The sequence below is a fragment of the Anolis sagrei genome, chromosome 4, assembly GCF_037176765.1.
Source record: "Anolis sagrei isolate rAnoSag1 chromosome 4, rAnoSag1.mat, whole genome shotgun sequence".
NCBI lineage: Eukaryota > Metazoa > Chordata > Lepidosauria > Squamata > Dactyloidae > Anolis > Anolis sagrei.
This window is the reverse complement of record NC_090024.1, coordinates 29,323,557-29,347,081: the sequence shown is the minus strand read 5'-3', so window position 1 is coordinate 29,347,081 and position 23,525 is coordinate 29,323,557. Positions and strand designations below refer to the sequence as shown.

Genomic DNA, 23,525 nt, shown 5'->3' with positions numbered 1-23,525 from the left:
AATAGAAGCCAATAATCTGAGCAGAGGATACTTTTCTTGCCACTCCAAAGTGAGGTGCCTCTCTCTGTTCTGAGCACAATTTGCCACCACGTGCAAGTTGATTTAGCCAACAACCTTACTGCTATATTTTGGCCCAAATAACATTTTCAGGTAGTCTTTGGATGAGATATATTATAGGAATCTAGTTGAGATACAAGTAATGGTACGGATAACTGTCTCCAAGAGCAGTTGCAGCTTTCTTTGACCAGTGAACCAACCCATAAATATTGCTTGTATAGATTGCTTCTGTACAGAGTGCCTCATCACACTGTACAGAGTGGGTAAAACATTTTTGAAAAATGCTACTAATACAGTGAGTGCTACCAGATGGTGGCAATGAAATACAAAGTTCACTTTGAGTAATGGCTATGACGAAGGATTGTAGACTGAAAAGATACAAAGTCAATTAAGCAGGATTTTTTTTCTGTATAAAGCATTTATTTTCATGCTTACTCCTGGAAGAACTTTTGCATAGTACATATGTTATCCCTTTGTTCATTGGACTGAATGTTTCTATCCTGGGAAGGTTGACTTCTGACTATAGTGATTTGAAAAGAGATTTCTGCCTGCGTTTTGCCAAGGCGCCAGTCGTATTTTTCAGTTTTGCTCTTTTAACATTTTCAGTTACATTCTCAACCACATATATGACCATAGCAGAGACATTAAAGAATTTTTTTGACATGTTGTAGTGGAGATGTTTAACTGTGTGTTTCATGTTCACTTCATTGGGTGGCCCTAACAAATCAAATACTTTTATATCAGAAAACAAATTATTCATCATTTTATACCTTTCCGTTATTTCTAATCTTAAGAATTCCTTTTAAAAATGAATTAAGAACAAAGTGATCCTTTCCCTCCCATGTTAGATGTTCCATTTAGTTTGATAAGTTTTGCCACTCATTTCTGTATGTTACCTATTTTTTCTACTTTCATTTTTTACTACTTTCTATTTTTAGGAATTTTTGATTTATTAAAGAAATGCCATATATATATATATATATATATAGAGAGAGAGAGAGAGAGAGAGAGTATATATATATATATATATATATATATATATATATATATGTCTGTTATCACGAATATTCTATGTTGATTACATAGTTGGATATGTGTACATTGATTGCATATTTGTAACTAAGTAACATCTCCTGGCTAACTCCCCTTCAGCCTATCTTAATAGCCAACAGCCACATTTAGAGCAGTTGCAATACAGAATGACAGCCAGTATTACTGTTGTTGTTGTTTACTCATTTTCCCTGTCTGTGTCTATTTACCTTCAAGTCACTTGTCGACTTATGGTGGCCCCATAAATTTCATAGGATTTTCTTAGACAAGGAATACTCAAAGGCGTTTTTGCCAGTCCTTCCTCTGAAATATAGCCTATAGCACCTGGCATTCATCCAATTACAAACTCAGACTGATCCTACTTAGTTTCTAAGATCAGACAAGACCTGGTGCCTTTATGCTTTTTTTTAAATCGTGCCAGAAGTGGAAATTGCTTCTGGTGTGAGAGAATTGGCTGTATGCAGAGATGTTGTCCAGGGGATGCCTGTGAGAAGCTCCTCTCATGTCTCTGCACGGGAAGCTGGAGCTGACAGATGGGAGCTCACCCCATCTTGCGGATTTGAACTGCTGACCTTCAACTCAGCAGTTTAGTTGGCACAAGGTTTTAACCAATTGCACCACTTCGGTTCCACCTTTAGGCAGAACCAGAACTTAAGGCCATGAAGCCCTGTGTTGCTCCTGACAAGGGAGCTCCTGGATGTTGAAATCTTTCAGCATTACAAACTGGGAACACCCTAACTAGCTCAGGAAAGGGGTTGCTGAGCCATGGGATGGGTGTACAAAAGCATAATCCTTATTCCAGGTACCCATCTTCAGGTATATTCATAACTTGTAGACTGTGGAATAGGGCCCGGATAGTTGGAATCTAGTGGGGCTATATTTCCCCCCTACCCGACTTTGCCTTCGGCTGCACCGAGAATACTTATGGACAGAGGTGGGAGAGGTCACACACAATCATGCTACCCAGCCAGATCTCTATGATGCAAGCATAAGCAGTATGCTCACCCAGAATCAAATCCTTAAGCCCACGAGGACATCATAAAGGCTATCTAGGCTGTTTTACCTGGGACACCGTTTGGGGAAAACCAGAACTTTAAAAAGTTTAAAAGTTTATATTTACTATAATCAGTAATTTAAGTAATATAATGTAAATTACTTAGGGTAATTGTAGGAATAATGCAGTCAGACACCACTTTAACTGCCATGGCTCGATGCTATGGAATCCTGGAGGTTGTAATTTAGTAAGGCACCAACCAGCACTCTTGGGCAGAGACCCTTAGATACCTTTATTGCAGTAGTTTCCAAACTTTTTTTGACAACTTAACCAAGGTCCACTTTGACCAGGGACCATTCTCCAACATTAGTACCAAAAGGTTTATGAATCAGTTTTCGGTCAACTTTAGATTCAGTTTGGTTATTTGGGGTGCTAATTTAGAAAAATGCATTGGATAGATCACATCAGCTCTCGTTCCTGATACAGACCACATGCCATCTAGTAGTCGCCATCTGTTTGCCTACAAAAAACATTTAATAAGCCTCACCACTATAAGAGGGTTTTGTGAGACCAGTTGCTCTTGTTGCAACGGTGTAGTAACGGTGAGACTGTGGACCATATTTTAGTTCTTGTGAACCACTGGTGCAGGTTGGGAACCATTGCTTTATTGAGATCATTTGGGTGGATGCTGGCATCTATTAACACATATCTGTAGTAATGTCTGTGAGTTTAAAATAAAAGCCATTTTACTGCTGAAAATGCTTCCTCCTATGAGTGTATGAAATTAGTTTAACGAGTAATCTGGGGGAAGCAACTGATAGGCAACATTGCTTAGTTTCTGGATTCAGTGTCAGATCTTGTAGCCATCAGACTTGATTAATCTACTTTCAGTCTGCCAGGTGCTTTCATCTTCCATATCAGTGGCCGCTTTCCAGGAATGAGCTCCCCCTCCATAAAAGGATAGAGCCAGACTAGCAAAATAGTTTCAAAGTCGTAAACGCCAGACTCAATTAATTGTAAGATAAGTCTCCTTCAGAAAAAGTTATTCAGAAAAGAAAACGAAGCCTGATAAGTATTTAAGGCAAATCTGTGCTTCCGAGAATGGGTTTTAGAGAGAAAATTACTTTCTAAAGCACTCCTATAGTCTAAAAGCAATGCCAAGGGAAACTCAATTAGTGGGAAACTACCACTGCTGACTAGGATTATGTAATTGTCCCCTTTAAAAACATCCTCTTATAAGATCTTGAGTGGACACATAGCTCCCCATTTTTGGACGATCAGCACTTGGCCCAGCATTTAGTAATTATCACTTACAAAGCTCATTCGAGTCCTGTATTTTGAAAAACTGATTGTTTCAAAGAGTTGTAAATCAGTCACTAAAATGCAGGGGTAAAATGGACTTTCGGAGTGGGAATTTTGTAAGTTGCTCAGAATCCTCAGCTGTCCAGTCATTCCCAACCCCAACTGTTTTTCATTCTTGAAGCAACTTCAAGGGCACAGCAAAAAAAAAAAAAAAAAAAAGTATTTGAGCATTTGGGTGACCTGTTATGTAATTTCCCTTTGCTTTTGCCTGCGTGAGAGCAATTGTTCTTCATCCAGATGCATTTATTATATCTATATCATATTTCATTGTACTGTTGGTCCATCGTATGTCAAACAGTGTCAAAAAATACTTTTTTTCCAATTTTCTTAGTGCCCTAATAAATTGAACTATATGAAAACATCTTTTTAGTTGTAAGGGAAAAACAATCTTCCATTCATATTTTTTTCTCAATGATAATTGTGTTTAAGGTAACAGAACACATCAAAATGAATAGCAAGGTAATAGGAGATCACAAGGTGAGAATACAACCAGGATCCTAGGTATTCTCGTTGTATTGAGTAGTTCAATGAAAATCACAACCTACTGAAAGGCTGTTGTGTATGAGGTTAATTCCATGTTAGGCATACATTTATTTATTTATTTATTTCCTTCATTTCTACCCCGCTCTTCTCCCACAAGGGGACTCAGGGCAGCTTTACATAAGCATATATATATAAAAGTTCAAGTTTGTATGTTGATTGGTACCACAAAGGATCCAACATGGCTTGATGGATCTGGAACACACTTGGCACACAGACTCTTCATTATCCAAACTAAAATCACTGTGGAGTTTCAACTACAAAATCAATGCAGCGAGGTGCCCCAGAAAGTAAAAAATGGCATTATATAGATAGAAAGGATTAGCTGCTGGCCTTTATGTATGCATGTTTGAAATGCTCGATTACAACCACAGGAGAGCAGTATATAGATAGAAAGGGTTAGCTACTGGTGGACAAAATGCACAGCCCTGGTGGTCAACAGTCAGGATATTCACCCCATAAGGAAGAAGTAATTTAATGGAGATTTATCCTTTGGAAAGTGTGTATGTGTGTGTATGCATCCCTGCACCTAGCTCTGAGGATGAGAGAGTGTGACTTTTTGAGAAATGGCTCAATGAATGAAGAAAAAGGAAAGCTGGAAAAGTTTATGGAAGGGAGGAAAGATAACCACTTTTTTCCTAGCAAAGCCAACTTATCTGTACACCATTGTGGTATGGTCTGGTATGGGAGGAGGTCCATGTGGGTGACACCAACCCTTGTGATGCCACTGTTCTTATACAATCTGTGGTGTTGCACCCCAAAAGGATATTGTACAGCTGGAAAACATGAGGAGCAAAGAGCAACTAAAATGATCAATAGGCTAAACAATTTCCTAATGAAGAAAAGTCTGTTTACTGTGGGAAAGGGACAGAAATGATAGAGGGATGGTTAAACTGAAGCTGTTGTGCTTTGGACACATTGTGAGATAAGATGATAATGTTTGGTAAAATGTAAGGTAGTAAAATAGGGGAAGGGGAGATTGCATTATATGGATTCAAAACAGAAAGTCACAGATCTGAGTTTGCTATTGGCCAACAAAACTATTGACCAAAGTTCTTGAAGGACGCCTACACATGGTGTAGCCATAAGTCAAACCTGATAAGATGGTGAATAATATTAGCCATGATGACTCTAAATTATATCTCATATTAAGGCAGTATAATGACTATATATTACCTCTTGTATTAAAGGCAGTATGGTGCAGGGGAACACAAGTGGGGCAAGAATGTGTTGCCTCGCTCACATTTTGCTACTTCCCTATGGGGGAAGCAAAGTTAGCACGTGTTAACAGAATTCTGGACGAGATAGGAGTTTGCTCTGATCGAGCTTGTTGTCTCTTTGTACATTTTTACTATGTCAGCTATGTGCTATATGTAGTTGCTTGAATGCCATAAATTGCGGTTGATATTTCTCAAATATCTCAGTTCTGGAAAAATATTCTCAGATGTGTATTGTTCCACCAGCTTCACACCAACATTTTGGATTGGGAGCGATAAGTAGATGTTTACTACATAAAATATTCATTTGTTGCTGTTGGTTCATATTGTCGCAAATTCTGAAACAAGTTTTTTTTTAATAAAAAAATCATCAGTTGTAACCTAAATCATCCACCTCCTATAGACCTTTCAGCCCAGCCCTCTCCAATACTGTATGATCCATGTTTTCAATTGCAAGTCCTCATCAATCCCAACCAGTAGTAATAGATGATGAGATGTGTTGTTGGAATGTGCAACATCAAGAGTTACAGTGAGACTGTAAAGAGAGCTTTTGGAGAAGGCTTTCCTCTCTATCTGGCCATTTCTAGACTATTTCCTTAAGAAGCCACATCCATTCCTTCTGGGATGTCCTTCTGGCGGCATTTTGTTTCAATAGGCCTTTCTGTTTATGGGGGGATAGTCTTTAATAATGTTGCTAATATTGCTCTTATTTTTGTTTTTTTAAAATGAATATTCAATATTGATTTAAATTGTCGGCAATTCTATTGATGGTCTGTTTATATTTTACCTTTTTAATGACAGCTTGCCATCATCTCCATTTTAATGTTTATAGGCTGTCTTAAATCCCAAAGCTTGGGAAAAGGCAGAATAAAAACCCTCACCTTCATCATCAGTCTATTTGGCTATGGTTTTTCTCCCTGGGAGGTGATTGGCAGTAAGCCTTGGGCTCTCATCCAACCATCTCTAAAGACAGTTCAGCATTTAAATGACTGCAGAATCTGGTTTTGGCGTTCAGCCCTCTCTGAAATAAGCCGACTAAAAGAGAAAAAGAGAAAACCAGAGAAATTGATTTTGAGCCCCTACCTTACTCCCAGACTTTTAGAGAGAAGGGAAGAAAGAAGGGACTTTGATGTATTAAGTGCCCAAATATCTGCTCACGGGGTCTTTTCCTTACAACAGGGATGAGAATTGTTGGGGGAGTGGGCTTATTAACAAAAGACCCTCATAAATGTACAGCATAGTAACTTACTAGCAGCAGCGTGACCCAGCACTAGTAGCCCAAAGTGATAAAAAGAACAAAAACACCCAGACCAATGTTATCTCTTCCATCTGAGGCTTTTCTTTGTAGTAAAATGATACAGTTGCACTATTTACAATAACAAGGTTTCACAACACAAATAAAGTCCTTGATACTTTCTTCTTTGCTTCCATGCTGAGCTTCTTCCTCATGCAGATAAACAACTTCACTCTCACAGAGCCTCCTCTCACACTGAAATTACACAGGAGCTTCACATAGTAGCTTTACGCACAACTTTATACATAAGGCCTTCAACCAAGGGCTTCTTTCACCGAGGCTTCTTACACCAGGCCTTCTCATAGACTAAGGCCTACCTCACACTGTGAGGTCTACCTCACACAGAGGCTTCTCTCACAGACTAAGTTCTACCTCACACTGTGAGGTCTACCTCACACAGAGGCTTCTCTCACAGACTAAGTTCTACCTCACACTGTGAGGTTTTCTCACAGACTGAGACCTTTCTCCCACTGAGGTTTACCTCAAACTGACAGCTACTAAGCTACAAGCACACCGTCTTATATAGAATTGCAGCTTTTGCTGAATCATTGCATCTATTTAACCCTTTCAGTGCTTGACTCACATTTGTGTAATTAAAACAACCTAGTTAATAGTTAATTTAATACCCATGTTCCTCCTGATATTGTTGGATTCCCATAACCCCTTACTGTTATCTGTGCAGGGTTAGTTCATCCATACTTGGAGCACCTGGAGAATCCATATAATTCAACACTGTACAAAATAAAGTACTATGTTTTTTAAAATTATTTTGATGCACTTCATAGTAGTAAAATGCAGATGGTTTATTCACATCACCTTCCATTGTCACTGACTGACTACATGGCTACAGTTTGCAGGGTCTTTTGGGCCAAGGAAAAAAGAAATATTAAGATCTCAATGAGAGTGACAATGAGTGCATATTTTCCGTTTAGCTTCACAAAGAGAAGCAAATTCATTTTCTAAAAACAATATGTTCATTTACAAAATGGTACAGAGTTCTTGTTCTCAAAACCAATATACTTGAAAGGAAAATGTAATGTTTAGTTGGCATGACTTGCTCTTTTAATAGGTTCAGGGTGTCTTTTTTATAGTTACAATTCTTCCTTATTTTCATGGCTGTCTACTGTTTGCTAACACAGTTCTTATTGAACCAAATGTTTCCACCAGAATTTTAAATAATGACTGGAAATGGCAAGTGGAAGAGCTGCGTCTTTTTTCTTGAGGGTGTCATTTGGTACAGTAATCATCCATATTTTACTTACCAACTTTTCAAAAAAAAAAAAAAAATCCCCCCTAGATGTGTTTATGGGCCACTTTTGGTCCTCAGGTGCAACTCTGATATGTTTTCAGCCCAAGTATAGTCCAAATATAGGCTTTGTTAATATCCATGGTTTTAGGTATCCACTGAGGTTCTTGTAATAAATCCCCCGTGGATATGTACTGCTAGCTTACCAAACCCCAGGTGCTTTGAGTCTTCTTGTGGAGCAAAAAAGTGAGGTATAAATAAACATTATTTATTTATTTATTTATTTTATCAGAAGTGAACCGAGGGTGCAGTTGTAATGTATTTAAAAACCACAAAGTTTCAAAAACTTGGCATTCTATTAAATGTCCTTTGACCAGTAGCTGACCACTTGGAGTGCCTCTGGTGTTGCTGCAAGAAGGTCCTCCATTGTCTATGTGGCAGGGCTCAGACTGTATTGTAATAGGTGGTCTGTGGTTTGCTCTTTTCCACACTCGCATGTCGTGGACTCCACTTTTTGGCCCCATTTCTTAAGGTTGGCTCTGCATCACGTGATGCCAGACCGCAGTCTGTTCAGTGCCTTCCAAGTCGTCCAGTCTTCTGTGTGTGCGCAGGGGGGAGTCTCTCATTCAATATCAGCCATGGATTGAGGTTCTGGGTTTTAGTCTGCCACTTTTGGACTCTTGCTTGCTGAAGTGTTCCTGCTAGTATCTCTGTAAGTCTTAGGAAGCTATTTCTTGATTTAATGTGTTGGCATGCTGACTGATATCCAAACAGGGGATGGGCCGGAAATGTCAATGCCTTAACGCAGTGGTTCTCAACCTGTGGGCCCCCAGGTGTTTTGGCCTACCACTCCCAGAAATCCCAGCCAGTTTACCAGCTGTTAGGATTTCTGGGAGTTGAAGGCCAAAAACATCTGGGCACCCCAGGTTGAGAACCACTGCGTAATAACATAATAATAATCTCTCTGTGCCAGCTTTTACCTGAACAAAGGCTGGTGTCGAAGTATTGGGTTGGGCCAGGCATGGGCAAGCTTGGGCTCTCCCTCCAGGTGTTTTGGACTTCAACTCCCACCATTCCTAACAGCCAGGCATGGGCAAGCTTGGGCTCTCCCTCCAGGTGTTTTGGACTTCAACTCCCACCATTCCTAACAGCCAGGCATGGGCAAACTTGGGCCCTCCCTCCAGGTGTTTTGGACTTCAACTCCCCCCATTCCTAACAGCCTACCGGCTGTTAGGAATGGGGGGAGTTGAAGTCCAAAACACCTGGAGGGAAGGCCCAAGCTTGCCCATGCCTGGAGAAGCCTCTTGCTTTGGCTCCCTTCGGAAAAGAAGGGTCGATGTGGCAGGAGGGCCATCTGGGGACGCAGCACATGAGCCTCGCACTGCTGCTGCTGCTGTCTCTGTCCGCGGGCGCTTTCCTTTGGGACGCTGTCCAGCCCAGAGAGAAAGAGAGAGAGAGGGAGAGAGAAGTCCAGGAGGGAGTTGGCACCAGCTTGGCTTCGTGAGCACTCTCCCAACCAGGAGAGAGAGAGAAGGGCTCCTCCGCCCGCCCGCCGCCAAGACGCCGCGCTGCGTGTATCGCGCCCGGAGGAGCAGCGGCGGCGGCGGAGGAGGAGGAGGAGGAGGAGGAGGAGGAAGCAGCGGCCGGAGCCGGAGCCAGAGCCCATGCTCAGCGGCAGCAATGGGGCGGCAGAGCGGGTCGGGGGTCCGGAGCATGCAGCGCTCGCAGAGCTGGAGCAGCCTCTCGGCCTCCTTCGAGGCGCTGGCCGTGTACTTCCCTTGCATGAATGCCCTGGAAGAGGAGCAGGAGGAGGGCGAGGAGGGAGAGGGAGACGCCGCCCGGAGAGGTGAGTCGGGGCGCCTTGCCCTGGACGCAGCAAGGTGCTCAAGGCTTAGCTCCGCCTTGGCTTGAGCCAAGGCTTTTCTGATCCCTCATCACACTAGAGCAGCGTTTCTCAATCTGGGGGTCGCAAAGGGGTGTCAGAGGGGTCACTAAAGACCATCAGAAAACCCTATTTTCTGTTGATCATGGGGATCTGAGTGAGAAGTTTGCCCCCAATTCTATCTTTGGTGGAGTTCAGAATGCTCTTTGATTGTAGGTAAACTATAAATCCCAGCAGCTACAACTCCCAAATGTCAAAGTCTATTTCTCCTAAACCCCATCAGTGTCCACACTTGGGCATATTGAGTATCCATGCCAAGTTTGGTCCAGATCCATCATTTTTTGCATCCACCATGCTCTCTGGATGTAGGTGAGCTACAACTCCAAAACTCAAGGTCAATTCCCACCAAACCCTTCCAGTATTTTCTGTTGGTCATGAGAGTTCTGTGTGTCAATTTTGGTTCAATTCCATCAATGGTGGAGTTAAGAATGTTCTTTGATTGTAGGTGAACTATAAATCCCAGCAACTACAACTCCCAAATGTCAAAGTCTATTTCCCCTAAACTCCACCATTGTCCACACTTGGGCATATTGAGTATCCATGCCAAGTTTGGTCCAGCTCCATCATTGTTTGAGTCCTGCTCTCTGGATGAGGGTGAACTACAACTCCAAAACTCAAGGTCAATGCCCAACAAACCCTTCCATTATTTTCTGTTGGTCATGAGAGTTCTGTGTGTGTCAAGTTTGGTTCAATTCCATCGGTGGTGGAGTTCAGAATGCTCTTTGATTGTAGGTGAACTATAAATCCCAGCAACTGCAACTCCCAAATGTCAAGGTCTATTTTCTCCAAACTCTGCCAGTGTTCAGGTTTGAGCATATTGATTACCCATGCCAAGTTTGGTCAAGATCCATCACTGTTTGAGTCCACCCTGCTCTCTGGATGTAGGTGAACGACAACTCCAAAACTCAAGGTCAATGTCCACCAAACCCTTCCAGTATTTTCTGTTGTGGGGTGGGGGTGGGGGTGTGTGCTTTGAATGTGATCTTCCTGCTTCTTATCACAGTGGGGTTGGCCTGAATGGCCCACCAGGTCTCTGCAAACTCTAGGATTCACAGGGAGGAGGGAGCAGGCTTGTTTTCTGCTGCCCCGGAGACTAGAATGCGGAACAATGGCTTCAAACTACAGGAAAGGAGATTCCATCTGAACATGAGGAAGAACTTCCTAACTGGAACTCTGGAACAGTGGAACTCTCTGCTCTGGAGTTGGTTGAGGCTCCTTCTTCGGAGGCTTTTCAACAGAGGCTGGATGGCTATCTGTCAGGGATGCTTTGAATGCAATTTTCCTGTTTCTTGGCAAAATGGAGTTGGCCTAGATGGCCCACCAGGATTCTATGATTCAGTTCCCAGAATTCCTGGCTGTTGGCCCATCTGCCTGAGGCTTCTGGTAGTTGAAGTCTAAAACAGGACCTAAGTTTGGGAAGCACTGCTACAAATTCCTGGTCCAGATAGTAAATTAGAGATCTAGTGCTTTTGTGCTCCAAGATATATGCCTGAAGATAGCTGTGCAGTCAAGCACATTGCTCAGTGACCAGCACAGGCAGGGGCAAATTTGGACCCTCCATGTCTTCGTGGATGACAAGTTAAACATGTGATGCAGCGGCAAAAAAAAAAAAAAGCCAATGGGATTTTGGCCTGCATCAATAGGAGTCTAGTGTCTAGATCCAGGGAAGTCATGCTACCCCTCAATTCTGCCTTGGTTAGACCACACCTGGAATATTGTCTAATTCTGGGCAGCACAATTGAAGAGAGATGTTGACAAGCTGGAATGTGTCCAGAGGAGGGTGACTAAAATGATCAAGGGTCTGGAGAACAAGCCCTATGAGGAGTGACTTAAAGATTTGGACATGTTTAGCCTGCAGAAGAGAAGGGTGAGAGGAGACATGATGAGGGCCATGCATAGATATGTGAGGGGGAGCCATAGGGAGGAGGGAGCAAGCTTGTTTTCTGCTGCCTTGGAGACTAGGACGCAGAACAATGACTTCAAACTACAGGAAAGGAGATTCCACCTGAATATTAGGAAGAACTTCCTAACTGTGAGACCTTTTCAGCAGTTGAACTGTCTGCCCCGGAGTGAGTGTGGTAGAGACTCCTTCTTTGGAGACTTTTAAGTGGAGGCTGGATGGCCATCTGTCAGGGTTGCTTTGAATGTGATTTTCCTGCTTCTCGACAGAGGCTTAGACTGGTTGGCCCACAAGGTCTATTCCAACACTATGATTCTATGTGTTTTGGATTTCAACTACCACAATTCCAAACAGCCAGTAGGCTGTTAGGAATTGTGGGAATTGGAAATCCAAAACACCTGGAGGGAGTTGAAGTCCAAAACATCTGGAGTCCAAAACACCTGGAAGTTTCCCCATGACTTCTCTCATGCCCAGAAGTTGATGGACAGAAGGACCAGAAGGGACTTTACTAAGAACACACACATCGATTTAGTTATTTCTCTTTAGTCAAAATAATTCAGTTGTTTAGATATTCTTAGCACACATTTAACTGGAAAACAGATGCTGACCTTGGTACAAGCGAGAGAACAATTGACACCACTTTTTAAGACCATAAACTGGGCCAGATGTGGACATCGTATTCAGCACTACTGAATAGCCACCTCCTTCAGATCAAAAATTTCCACCATTAAATCTTAACAAAGGTTGAACAATTTTTTCAGGATATTTGATATATCACTTTTTAAAAGTTTACACCTATTTATAAAGGTTTGTCCACACAGTTGGAGGTTTGCACATATTTCCTATTGTAAACTTGCAGGCTGCTAACAGGCATAGCCACAAAACGGATATCTAAAGTTCTGTTACTCATTGGTTCAAGACTAACATTGGATGCTTCGTGTCCAATTGCACAGACCAAAGTATGAAGATACATATTGTTTATGGGTTTAAATAATTCATTTGTTTAAACTGTTTTTATAATTTAATGGGGTGTGTTTTATTGTTATGTCCATGCGGCATTGAATTTTGCCAGAGTTTGTAAGCTGCCTTGAGTCTCCAGCAGGGTGAGAAAAGCGGGGAAGAAATGAATATGAACCATGTATACTATATCACCCCATATCCATTGGAAATAAGTTCCAAGGCACTGAATCTGGAATGTGCAAGGAATATTTCGTCAAAGAGAAAGGGCAATGGACACTTAAGGGCGGAGAAGAACCTAGGATAAAAGAATGATTCAGCTTCCTCCAAGGAACCCCCAGTTCTGCAATGGGTTAAACTCTTGTGCTGGCAGGACTGCAGACTGACAGGTCTGCGGTTCGAATCTGGGGAGTGTGGGTTGAACTCTCTCTGTCAGCTCCAACTTCTCATGTGGGGACATGAGGGAAGCCTCTCACAAGGATGGTAAAAACATCTGGGCTTCCCCTCAGCAACATCCTTGTAGATGGCCAATTCTCTCACACCAGAAGCAACTTGCAGTTTTTCCAAATCACTCCTGACATGGAAAAAAGAGCTTCTTCCAACTACATGATAGATTTACGAAGCATGTGAAGGTAGGATTTGCCTCTTTAAAAAATTGAGTTAGAATGTATCCTCGAGAAGGACAACAAAGGCCTAATCTCCAGAAAGTTATAAATGTATTTCAGAATATAACTTAGTAGACAACAAGATAAAAACTCTTAAGCTTTTGTGGGCCAAAGATATAGGTAGAAATATTGACTTGGAAGATTGGGAACATCTGTGGGGAAAGGGGTTTAAAATATGTTTAAAATGTAGAACTTATATAACTTATTTAACTCCAGAGTTCTTGGCCAAAATAGAGAAAACAGGATGAGGGGCATGCTGGAGATAAAAGAAGGCAAAGAGACCTTTTTTCCCCATATATGGTGGACCTGTAATATAGTTCAAGAATTCTGGGAAAAAAGTGGGGAAAGAAACAAACAATATGATCAACAAAAAGGTCAAGAAAACCCAGGAATGTGTTCATCAGGACTATTTAGAACAGTGGTTCCCAACCTGTGGTCCGTGGACCATCAGTGGTCCCCAAGAACTAAAATAGGGTCTGTAGCCTCACCATTACTACACCATGGGCAACGAGAGTGACTGGTCTCATGAAACCAAGTGCCAAGGCAATGAGAGTGCCAGGAGGGGAGAGTCTGACACCCACAAAAGGTGTGACAACAAACCTCCTGACTACTGCTTTTCATCCTCCTCCCTTCCCCAGAGCAGAGCCGTCCCATGTGGTGCCTGGAAGTGTGGGTGCCTTGGTGTCTTCATTTTTAGGCCTGTTCCTGGGGTTATTTAGGGTGCTGATTCAGATAATTGCACTGGATAGACCACGTCAGCTCTAGATTATTAAATATGGTTTTCTGTGGGTGAGCAGTTGGCAACTACTGGATAGCATATGTTCCAGTATCAAATCAGAGACCCTCCACAGAGGTAGAGAAGAATGGGATATAAAAGTTCTAAGTAAATAATACATAAATAAATACTCAGAGGTGGCTTTGCTAGTTTCCTCCTCTGACATACATCCTCAAGTGCCTGGTATTCCATGGCAGTCTCCCATCGATGTACAAACTAGGGCTGACCCTGCTTAGCTTCCAAGGTCAGTTGGGATCTGATGTCTTTAAAGTATTTGTGACATAATCAGCCAAGGGAGCCACTGTAAGTGGACAAAACCAACATGGATGATAGGATAATCATATGAATTGATTATGTGGATCTTTTTAAAGAACTGTAATATTGCTTTGATGCAGAGACTATTCTCCTGCTTTTGTATTTCTTAAGTATTGTAGCTCTACTTCAAACAGCCATTCATTCTTTCTGTTTTGTGCAAACAGACATTGCAAATAGGTTTTCATTTTTTCCTACTTCACAGGGATGTTTTATCACCCAACTCACCCTGCAGTATTTAGACTGCAGCCTATGGAAAAAAACAAGACGCGGCTTTGGGAAATGTTCTCTTCCTGCTCGAGATGGATGCCCCAGACAAGGCACTATTTGCCAGCCTACTGGCCTTAGGCAGAGATCAAACTCGTGCCAGTCTTATTTTTAGGTCACTGGGAATTGTAAAGCATAGAATACTTAGTAGCAAGTACTAAACAGTTTTAAGTGTGAAGCATATTATGGAAATAATGTCTGTATGTTCTATGTGAAGCATACTGTGGAGAGGTCTGGCAAAAACCAAGCGGGACATATTCCCTTTATTGAATCTATCCACTGAATGGAAGGAGTTTCTGTCCATAATGAAAGAGGTCTTTGTAGAGTACAGGCAGTCCCTGAGTTACAAATATCCGACTTACAAATGACACTTAGCTGAGAACAGGGTTGAGACAACAGGCAGTGAAAGAAATCTTTCCCTTGGGAAATTCACTCCTTAAAGAGTTATCATGGGGAAAAGGTGTCTCCATGGAAGCTTATCACCGATCCTTGTTTCCACAGAAAGACAAATTCTTCAAAATCCAGTTCTCAGAGGGACAGAACGTGAGGTGAAAACTTTTGAACAGGAGCACCGACAGCATAACAAACACCACAGGGGTGTTAACCCTTCCCTATGCTATCCGGACCATTTGTTAGTGCAAAATATTAAAAGTCACACTCTGTTTATATGCAATAGGCTGACTTTGCTCCTTACTGATGTTTAGCACCTTTCTGTAACAAAACATCTCCTAACTAAATAGAGTTACAAGTGTCCCACCACATTATGCTTTATGTTGTAAGATCTGAAATATTCTATCTAGATGTACCAATTTGGATATATATCAAACATTTTCAGGATTTTAATCATAGACATTGTGGCCAGTCCATGCTTTATTTCCTCTCAAGTATATATATATCACTTTAGAATAAAGACTTGGCCTGTTATTTAAATTTTATTTTAAAAATTCATTGAATCAGAGTTGGAAGAAACCACAAGGACATATCCCCAACTTATTTGCAATGCAATGTTTAAAACCATGGACTTTGTTTAGTATAAGTGTTCAGAGTGCTTAATGATACAATAGTTTTGTGGACTATTGTGATTTTTATATTTGTTGTGTTCCATACTAATCTCTTTATCAGAAAGCAATTTATTAGGTGGAATGAATGAGGACTCCATTATCCTGTCAGTGAGATGATACTGATTGAAAAAGTGTATGAAAAACAAACAAAGTAATACTGGGGGAGAAGGACTGAGAAATTGGTTTCTTAATCTTGACATGATAAACTGGGAAGTTCTGAATTAAATGTTAAATATATGAAAGAACTTTTATGGCAATGGGGTACAGTCAGTGCTCACCACAGCATCAACAGTTTCTTCCTCTCCCACACATCTGTGGCACCAAGAGTCTGTTCTTGGGACCTCCTGCCCCTCCATAACATTTTAGGACACATTGGCATTTATGTGTATTTTGGTGGTGGGTGGGGGGAGGTTGCACTCACTTCTGTTCCTGTTTGGTTTTGGGCAGTGCTCAGTTTCCTCATACTAAGACAAAGTAAGTCTAAGGTTTCTCATGACATGTGGCTTTTAGAGACCCAAGGAGCTTCCCCCAAAAAGGAGGAAAGTGTGGTGCTTTCAGTTATGAGTCCTTAGACTCAGAAATACAAAATCTGCCACGCTATTTGAAATTACATGCATTGGTGTTGGCTATGTACTAACTGAGCCAGCATGATGCAGTGTTCTGAGTGTTGGATTGCAAGTGTAGAGACTTGGGTTTAAATCCCTGTTCAACCATAGAAAGTCAATGGATAATAGGTGTGTGATAGGGTCATCATTAGTTAGAAACAACTTGAAGCTGAATAGCAACAAAGTAATTGGGAAGCAGTGTTGCAGACTGATACCAGGCATATTGCAGGAACACATGCACGAACTTACATGTATTCTAAGTATACATATCCAATGACCCATTTTGAAACAGAGCTGTCCAGTGGACACAGAAGAATTAAAATATAGTGTTTCCTCACGTATCGCGGGTATTCTGTTCCAGGACCACCCGCGATAAGTGCAAATTCGCGAAGTAGGGACGCTCTGCCCTCCTCACCACCTCCGCTGCTCCCTGCCTTGGAGGCCCCTACCTTACCAGGCTGGACATCCAGGGGGGCTCTGAGGCAAGGTAGGGACGCTCCACCCACTCAGCGGTGGCCTCCTCCTCCTTGCCACCTCCATTGCTCCCTGCCCCGAAGGTCCCTTGAGCGCCCAACCTGGCGAGGAAGGAACGGGGAGCAGCTATACAGTGTTCCCTCTATACAGTGTCCCCTTGCTGCTCGCTGCGAAACAGCGAGTCCGCAATATGCGAACCTTGAACAAGTGAGGGAACACTGTATACATAATGATTCCTTTGTAGAATGTCAAACATTATGGTAAAACTAAAAATGAATAGTAAATTATTAACAAAGATATATGTATGTATATGTTCCTTCAAATTACATTATTTTTCTCAATATGCTGAAGAACAATACCATAAATGTACTTTTGTTTATGAGAAGGTTAGAGATGGTACATCATCTTGCTATCTGTACTCATTCTGTGATGTGTATGTGTGCCTTCAAGTCTCATACTCAGAGATTGATCTGTCAGTCCCTTCCTCTGAAATATAGCCTACAATACCTGGTATTTATTAGACCATCCAAAAAGGCATAAAACTCTTGACCTTTGAAAACTGCACTTCTTCATGGAGAAGATACGGTAAAAAATATGCAGGGGAATTGGATTTAATTGACAATGTTACTGTAGTTCCACCTGAAGGCTGACTCAAGAACCAAAGGGAAATTTCCTTTTAGCCATTGCTTTCATCCTTATTCAACCCTTCTATCTTAGGCCAGACATGATTCTAGTTCAAGCAGTTAGATCGTGCACACATGGAGGCACCTACGCCTTGGAAATAATATAGTAAAAACACAGACAGTTCATCATGGGAGTGCATCCAGGCCCTATTAGAATAGGTTTTGGGGGGCATATCCTCATCTTTGATTTTTAATTTTGTCTGTTTGTGAACTTCTTATCAGCAAACAATAGGTAGATGGTACATTCAAAAATGATACCAATGTATACTTAGATTCACATCTTGGAAATTTAGAGTTGGGCTTCAGAGTTCAAAATGAACATGTGGGGAGTAATGCTTGAACTTCTTGTTAATGGGTCCGAGCCAAACAACTGTAGGCCAGACAGATGGTTTGCAGTCACAGAAATGGGTCTCTGTATCTTCTCCTATTTTATTACATTTCCTGACCCTTAAGATCTTCTTTTCTGAATGACACAAGAAACTATGGCAAGAAAATGGCAGGAAAGCCATATACCATGCAGTATTCTACTGAAGCAAGTAGAAGAGCCATTGAATTATTAACAGACATCAAAATAAAGTTGAGAATTGTGCTGGGAAAGAAACATGAGGAACAATATTAAAACCCAAGTGAGGATCTTCTTAGATCTGAGATCTGCCAAAATGAAGGATACCCATCAAAATAATTGCTTAACTTCAGGGTAGTTATAGGCTTTAAAACAAAAGGCACAGAAAGTTTAAGGCTGATCCTAAAGGCATCAGAACAAACAAACAAAGCTCTGTGTACTGACAAGAAAACTGGAAGCATTTATTGTTGGTATCATTCAAAAGTATGATAGATGGTAGGAGTTCACTATATAACTGCGTCTTTTCAAACCAAAACCTACTGTGTGTAACCCTGCATTAGGTGACAATCACTAAGTACTGCAAAGGCAACACTATGATATATTTCTCCTCTCCCCTCCTCCAGGACTCACTTGCTCCCAAAGAACCCAACCCATAGCCTCTTAGCATTGCATAGAAAGGGGCAGTGCAGGTGGGGCTCATCTGAAGGTCCTGCAGCCAATGTCAGCATCCTCTGTGTCTGGCTAGATCAGGCCTGGGCAGACCTTTTTTGCCAGGAGGCAGGGCCAGACCAGGAGGAAGGGCTGGATTGGTCCAGGAGTGGGTGGGGCAGGGGGTGGGGCTAGGGGTGGATCACCCTCAGGCTTTCCTCCCAGCATAAGGATGAGGCTGCTCACCCTATTGCTATGCTGGGAGGAAGGTGAGGCTTTGCAGGTCTCTCAGACCCCTCCTGCCTCTCCCTTCGTCCAGCCTCAGGATGGGGCCTCACCTCGTCCTGATGCCTGGAGAAGGGGGAGGCAAGGGGCAAGCGAGGCAGTTTTGGAGCTGCTTTGCCCACTGCCTGCCTTCTCCCTCATGCTGAGCCTCTCCTGGCATTGGGACAGTAGAGGCCAGAAGGAGACCCCAAGGAAGGCACATGACGACTGAGACTACTCTAGGGGGCTCCCAACCGCCACACATCTTCCTCCCTCTTTTTGGCATAAGGACACAGTTAGCCACCTCATTCTTATGCCCAGAGGACAGGGGAAATTTAGAGGGCAGGACATAAAGGCCCAGAGGGCAATATCCAGCAGGCCTTAGTTTGCCCATGCCTGGGATACAGCAAGCTCCCCCCCCCCCCCCAGTACCCCTCAGTGTCATTTGTTTTCAGTGTCTCTCAATGCCTCCCAGGGGACATGGGGGAATTTTCATATGTTTGGCCAAAAAAGCCCTTATTTTGAAAAACTAAGTGTACTGGTCTCCCATGGGACTCATAAAACATTCTCCTGGGACTAAAATGCCTCTGGGGTGAACATGGAGAACATATCCCCATGTTTCCTATAGTGTTTGTCGGCATTTGGGAAGGGGCATTATTTGATTTTTTTTTCCTGTGGGACTGTAGAATGGGGTGTGGCACTCCCATAGCTGCTTGGGATCTGATGCAGTATAGACAGAGGTTATTCTGATGCCCCCCAGGCATGTAGCCGGGGGGGGGGGGCTTCAGCCCCCCCCCCCGAAATTCTCATGGTGGTTCGCGAAAAGTCCTTACTGGTGCATTATTTAAACTGTTATGTTTATTCATATCATGATCTGATAACCATACTCAATATATCCCATACGCATGGGGGTATTGGGATAATGATACAAAAGGTTTGCTAGGCTAGACCCTCTTTCACTCAGACTCAGCCCCCCCAAAACTCAGCCCTCCCGACACCCCCCCCCGAAAAAATTCAGCCCCTCCCCCCTGAAACGAAATCCTGGCTACGGGCCTGATGCCCCCTATTCACCACTGGTCACTAAATGATGTGGCAGTGACAGCTAAAAAGTGAGCCCTCTGATTACTTTGGCCATTATGCAAGATTGGTATAGAATTCAGACCTCTGCAGTGACAGGAAGAGAGACTTATCTATCATGTAAAATCCAATTTATGTCACCATAAATCATTAATATGCCAGTTGCTGTTTATGCCACTCAAATCCACACATCCAGATTAAGTCCCATTTGACACTAGACTGACTCTGAATTCATCATTTGGGTATTCGCTTGGCAATTAGGAAGTGTCTGCATGTCCCTTCATAACAAGCAAAGCCTTTCTTTAATCAGTGGAGGAAGCAGGTACATATTTTGGCACTTGTGGTCCTGCAGATGCCCAGAGCCTTATTGCTGGAGTTTCTAGCAGCCTGGCAGTGGTCCATTATTCTTATTCCAGAATAAATAAGTCTTAGAATCAAGGTTTCAAGATAATGTCAACACAGTACACAGTATACAGTACACTGGGCCACAGAACCAGCATGTTTAGAGCTTCTATGTAGCGACGCATGCCAGAAAACCCAAGTCTATATGGTGCTCCTGATTAGTTCTATCACTATTATCACTATTATAATTTTGCTTTGATGTGATTGAAGGTTCAAATATCAGAAATCCCCCAATAAAGTAATATTAGACAACAGATTTCTTGTTAAGCATTGGTGTGTATCCTTTCTCCTCCCTCTTCCACAATTATTCTTCAGGGACAGGGGGCATTGTATGTATGTGTAAGGTTGAAACAGAAGGTGTGAGAGGTAGGGAAGAACTGTTCTACCAGCAGTGTCCTTTCTTCCAGCAGAGAGACATTTTGATAAAGCCCGGTGGTTTTAGAGGTTGTAAGGACACAGAAGAGAAAGCCTACAAGCTGAAGAGTTTAAATGGCAGGTGTGATTACTATATCCCTGCTTCTTTGTTGTTTCAAGCAGCTAAGGGATTCTTCCTTTTATGTTGCTTGTAAATCATATTTTAAAAATAACCCAAACTTAAAATTTTATGCCTAAACCTATTTTCTCATCAAGGTGCACTGAGGAATTTTCACTGCATGTGTTCAAGCCAATTATAATGGTTACTAAAATGGGTGCCATGATACATTATGACAATAAATGTTGTTTCAGCATAATTGTTGGGAAGGGGATTGTATTAAAATACAATTATTATCATGAACATAGTACAAATCTATGTAACTATGAATTTAATTAACTTAAAATATTGTGTTTCCATATTTGCAGTCAGTTTTCCTGTTGACAAGAAGTATAGTTAGCCCTCCATATTTGCTGGGGTTAGGGGTGCAAGACACCCATGAAAGTAGAAAAAATGAATAAAATAACACTATTTTTTTAAAAAAATAAGAGAACTCCTCTGTTGAAATCTCTAGGTCCTCGTATCTCTATGACCAGAATCTCACTGGAGAACTTGGGGATTCCTTGTTAGAACATTTTAATTGAATTTATGAATAATCAAATCCTCAAGAGGTTAACCCGCAAATGTAGAATATATTTTATACAATTTATGATGGCATATTCAACTGCAAACACATGCACCTGGATTTATATGTGAGTCATTGAAAAACACAAAGTATGGTTTGCCTGTTTTATTCTCTTCCAGGTATTTCGGATGAACATAGGTAATTCATAATTACTAAGCATTTTTCATATTTTCCTAGAAGCAGGTGGCAAAAAATTAAAGAGCACAGTCCAGAGAAGCACAGAAACTGGGTTGGCCGTGGAGATGAGGAACTGGATGACTCGCCAAGCCAGCCGGGAATCCACTGACGGCAGCATGAACAGTTACAGCTCCGAGGGGAAGTAAGTCTCGGATGTCCCTTTCTTTTGTTTTGAACTTTAAGATCAGAACTTTTAAAGGAAGGCCCATTCATTCATTTCCCTCTCCCTCACGGGGTACTTCCATGTAGCGTAGCCTTTTTTGCCATATTTTCTAGATGGATTTAGTCTTGGCGGGAATATGCCCATTATCAGAAGCCCAACAGAAAATACACAGTATGTAGTGAGGAGAAAAACAAGCTAAAGAGAAATGAAAGTTTGCCTTTTTTTGGAAAATGTGAATCTTTATAATCATTTTGGAAATGGGATTCATAACCTTTTTGGAAAACCACTGGTCAAAGAAAAGGCATGACCTTATTAGAAGTCATAACCCTTTTTGAAAAACTGCATTCATCAGCATTCATGCAGGGGAACTAGGTCTCTCAGCTCTTAAACCGATATACCTAGGTATGTCTTTGAACTACTAGGGACAAAGACATGCCAATGCACAAAAACATATATATTTCAGTAGAGTTTCAGAAGTGTTCCAAGAAGTTGCCCCAAAACATCTACTCTCCTTTAAAATATATTTGCCTTTAAATCATGCTCTCAAGAGACAAAATAAACAATCTTCTTTTAAAGTAACAGAGTTGGTTTACTCACAAAACTTCATGTATACAGCATACAGGCACTTTGCTTATGAATCCAGTTACAATAGGATTTTAAGTAGTTTCTCTGTGTAGATAACACAGGGCACCTTCCTTAGAAACAATAGTCCATAGTCCAAAGCATCTCTCTGTTTTGAGAGTAATAAGTCTCTAAGCATACTGTTCCTGCATTGATGTCTAAAGCATACATATGACTTCTACTCTAAGAGTCTGATAGCTTCTATAGAACATACTTTTGCTACTGAAGTCTAAATTGATGTGTGTTTCTGATGCAAACACACTCTTCTCTACTTGGCTCTAAAATGGAGTCAGAGTCCTGAACATGCTCAGTTCTGATCGCATGGTCTGTATCCCCTCCCACAACAAAGAGATTAGATCAAATTGCAAACCAATACACACATGCAGTACAGCAAGCAATTATGTATATGACAAATAACTAGTGGAGGCTGAGAAGGTTGCTATTTCCAACATGCCTTGTCCTTATTTTTAATTTGAGGGAGATTTGTTCTAGCAACAGTGTCCTTTCTTCTAGCGGAGATGGTGTCCTTTCTTCAAATCATATATATCTGAACTATTGCCGAGTAGATTCCTTTACACATATTGAAATTAATGATGTGTGGACTTACAGCAAGAGGAAGGAAAGTACTGTGCAAGCAGAATTCTGCTTGTTATACTTTAGATCTTAGCCTCATCTTCGGATGAAAGTTTTAATGAGACTTTTCATCGCTAAGACAGAAATAGGTAATTTGTGACCTGCTGGCTCTATACTCCTGCCAGCCAGCCATTTGTGTACTCTCTCACTGTGTTCCCAATGCCACGAAATCCCACCGATTCTGCTGGGAAATATGGCATACAACGAGAGTGCCCTTTCATGTCCAACAGAAATGTGCTCTTGTTAGGTTGTCTTGAATAGAAATTACCTATGGAAAAAAACATGTGGCAACTTTGGAAGGTTTGTTGTGATGTGTTCTCTGGGGAGCTCTCAATGCACCCCTTCAATCTGGGGAAATTTTCAGTCTGCTCTAAATATAGGGAAAAGAGAATACAATATTCTGCAAGTGCCTGGATGTTCTTTTGTAATATGGATGTTGAAGTATTAAAGCGACACTCATAATGCATCATAACATCGTTTGTCTAGTTAGACAATATTACTAGACTTTTTTTGGGATGCAACATTTGGAGATGCTCTTGCAAAGATTTAATATAGTTTATATACATGTTCAGTTCTGTTTCTTGGAAAGGAAAATTGTGGCTTAATCTAGTGTCTTCAGGCTGTTGAACTGAGTGCTATTAAGCCCCTCCCTTATATACGTAGATGATCATGTTTTAAAAAAGATCCCTGATGATTCAA

At 41.7% G+C, this 23,525-nt stretch overlaps 1 protein-coding gene across 50 annotated transcripts in view; it reads left to right on the top strand.

Moving 5' to 3' along the window:
• The window catches only part of RIMS2 (regulating synaptic membrane exocytosis 2), a 401,331-nt gene that overhangs the window by 366,918 nt on the left and 10,888 nt on the right, over positions 1-23,525 (top strand). For 48 of the 50 annotated variants that reach the window (XM_060775747.2, XM_060775725.2, XM_060775741.2 and 45 more), the window contains one exon: positions 21,410-21,551. In XM_060775747.2, coding sequence (XP_060631730.2) covers positions 21,410-21,551 — 142 coding nt within the window. Of the gene's footprint in view, positions 1-9,008; positions 9,607-21,409; positions 21,552-23,525 lie in introns of those variants that run through there. The other 2 variants (XM_067467335.1, XM_060775705.2) reach the window with 2 other exon arrangements.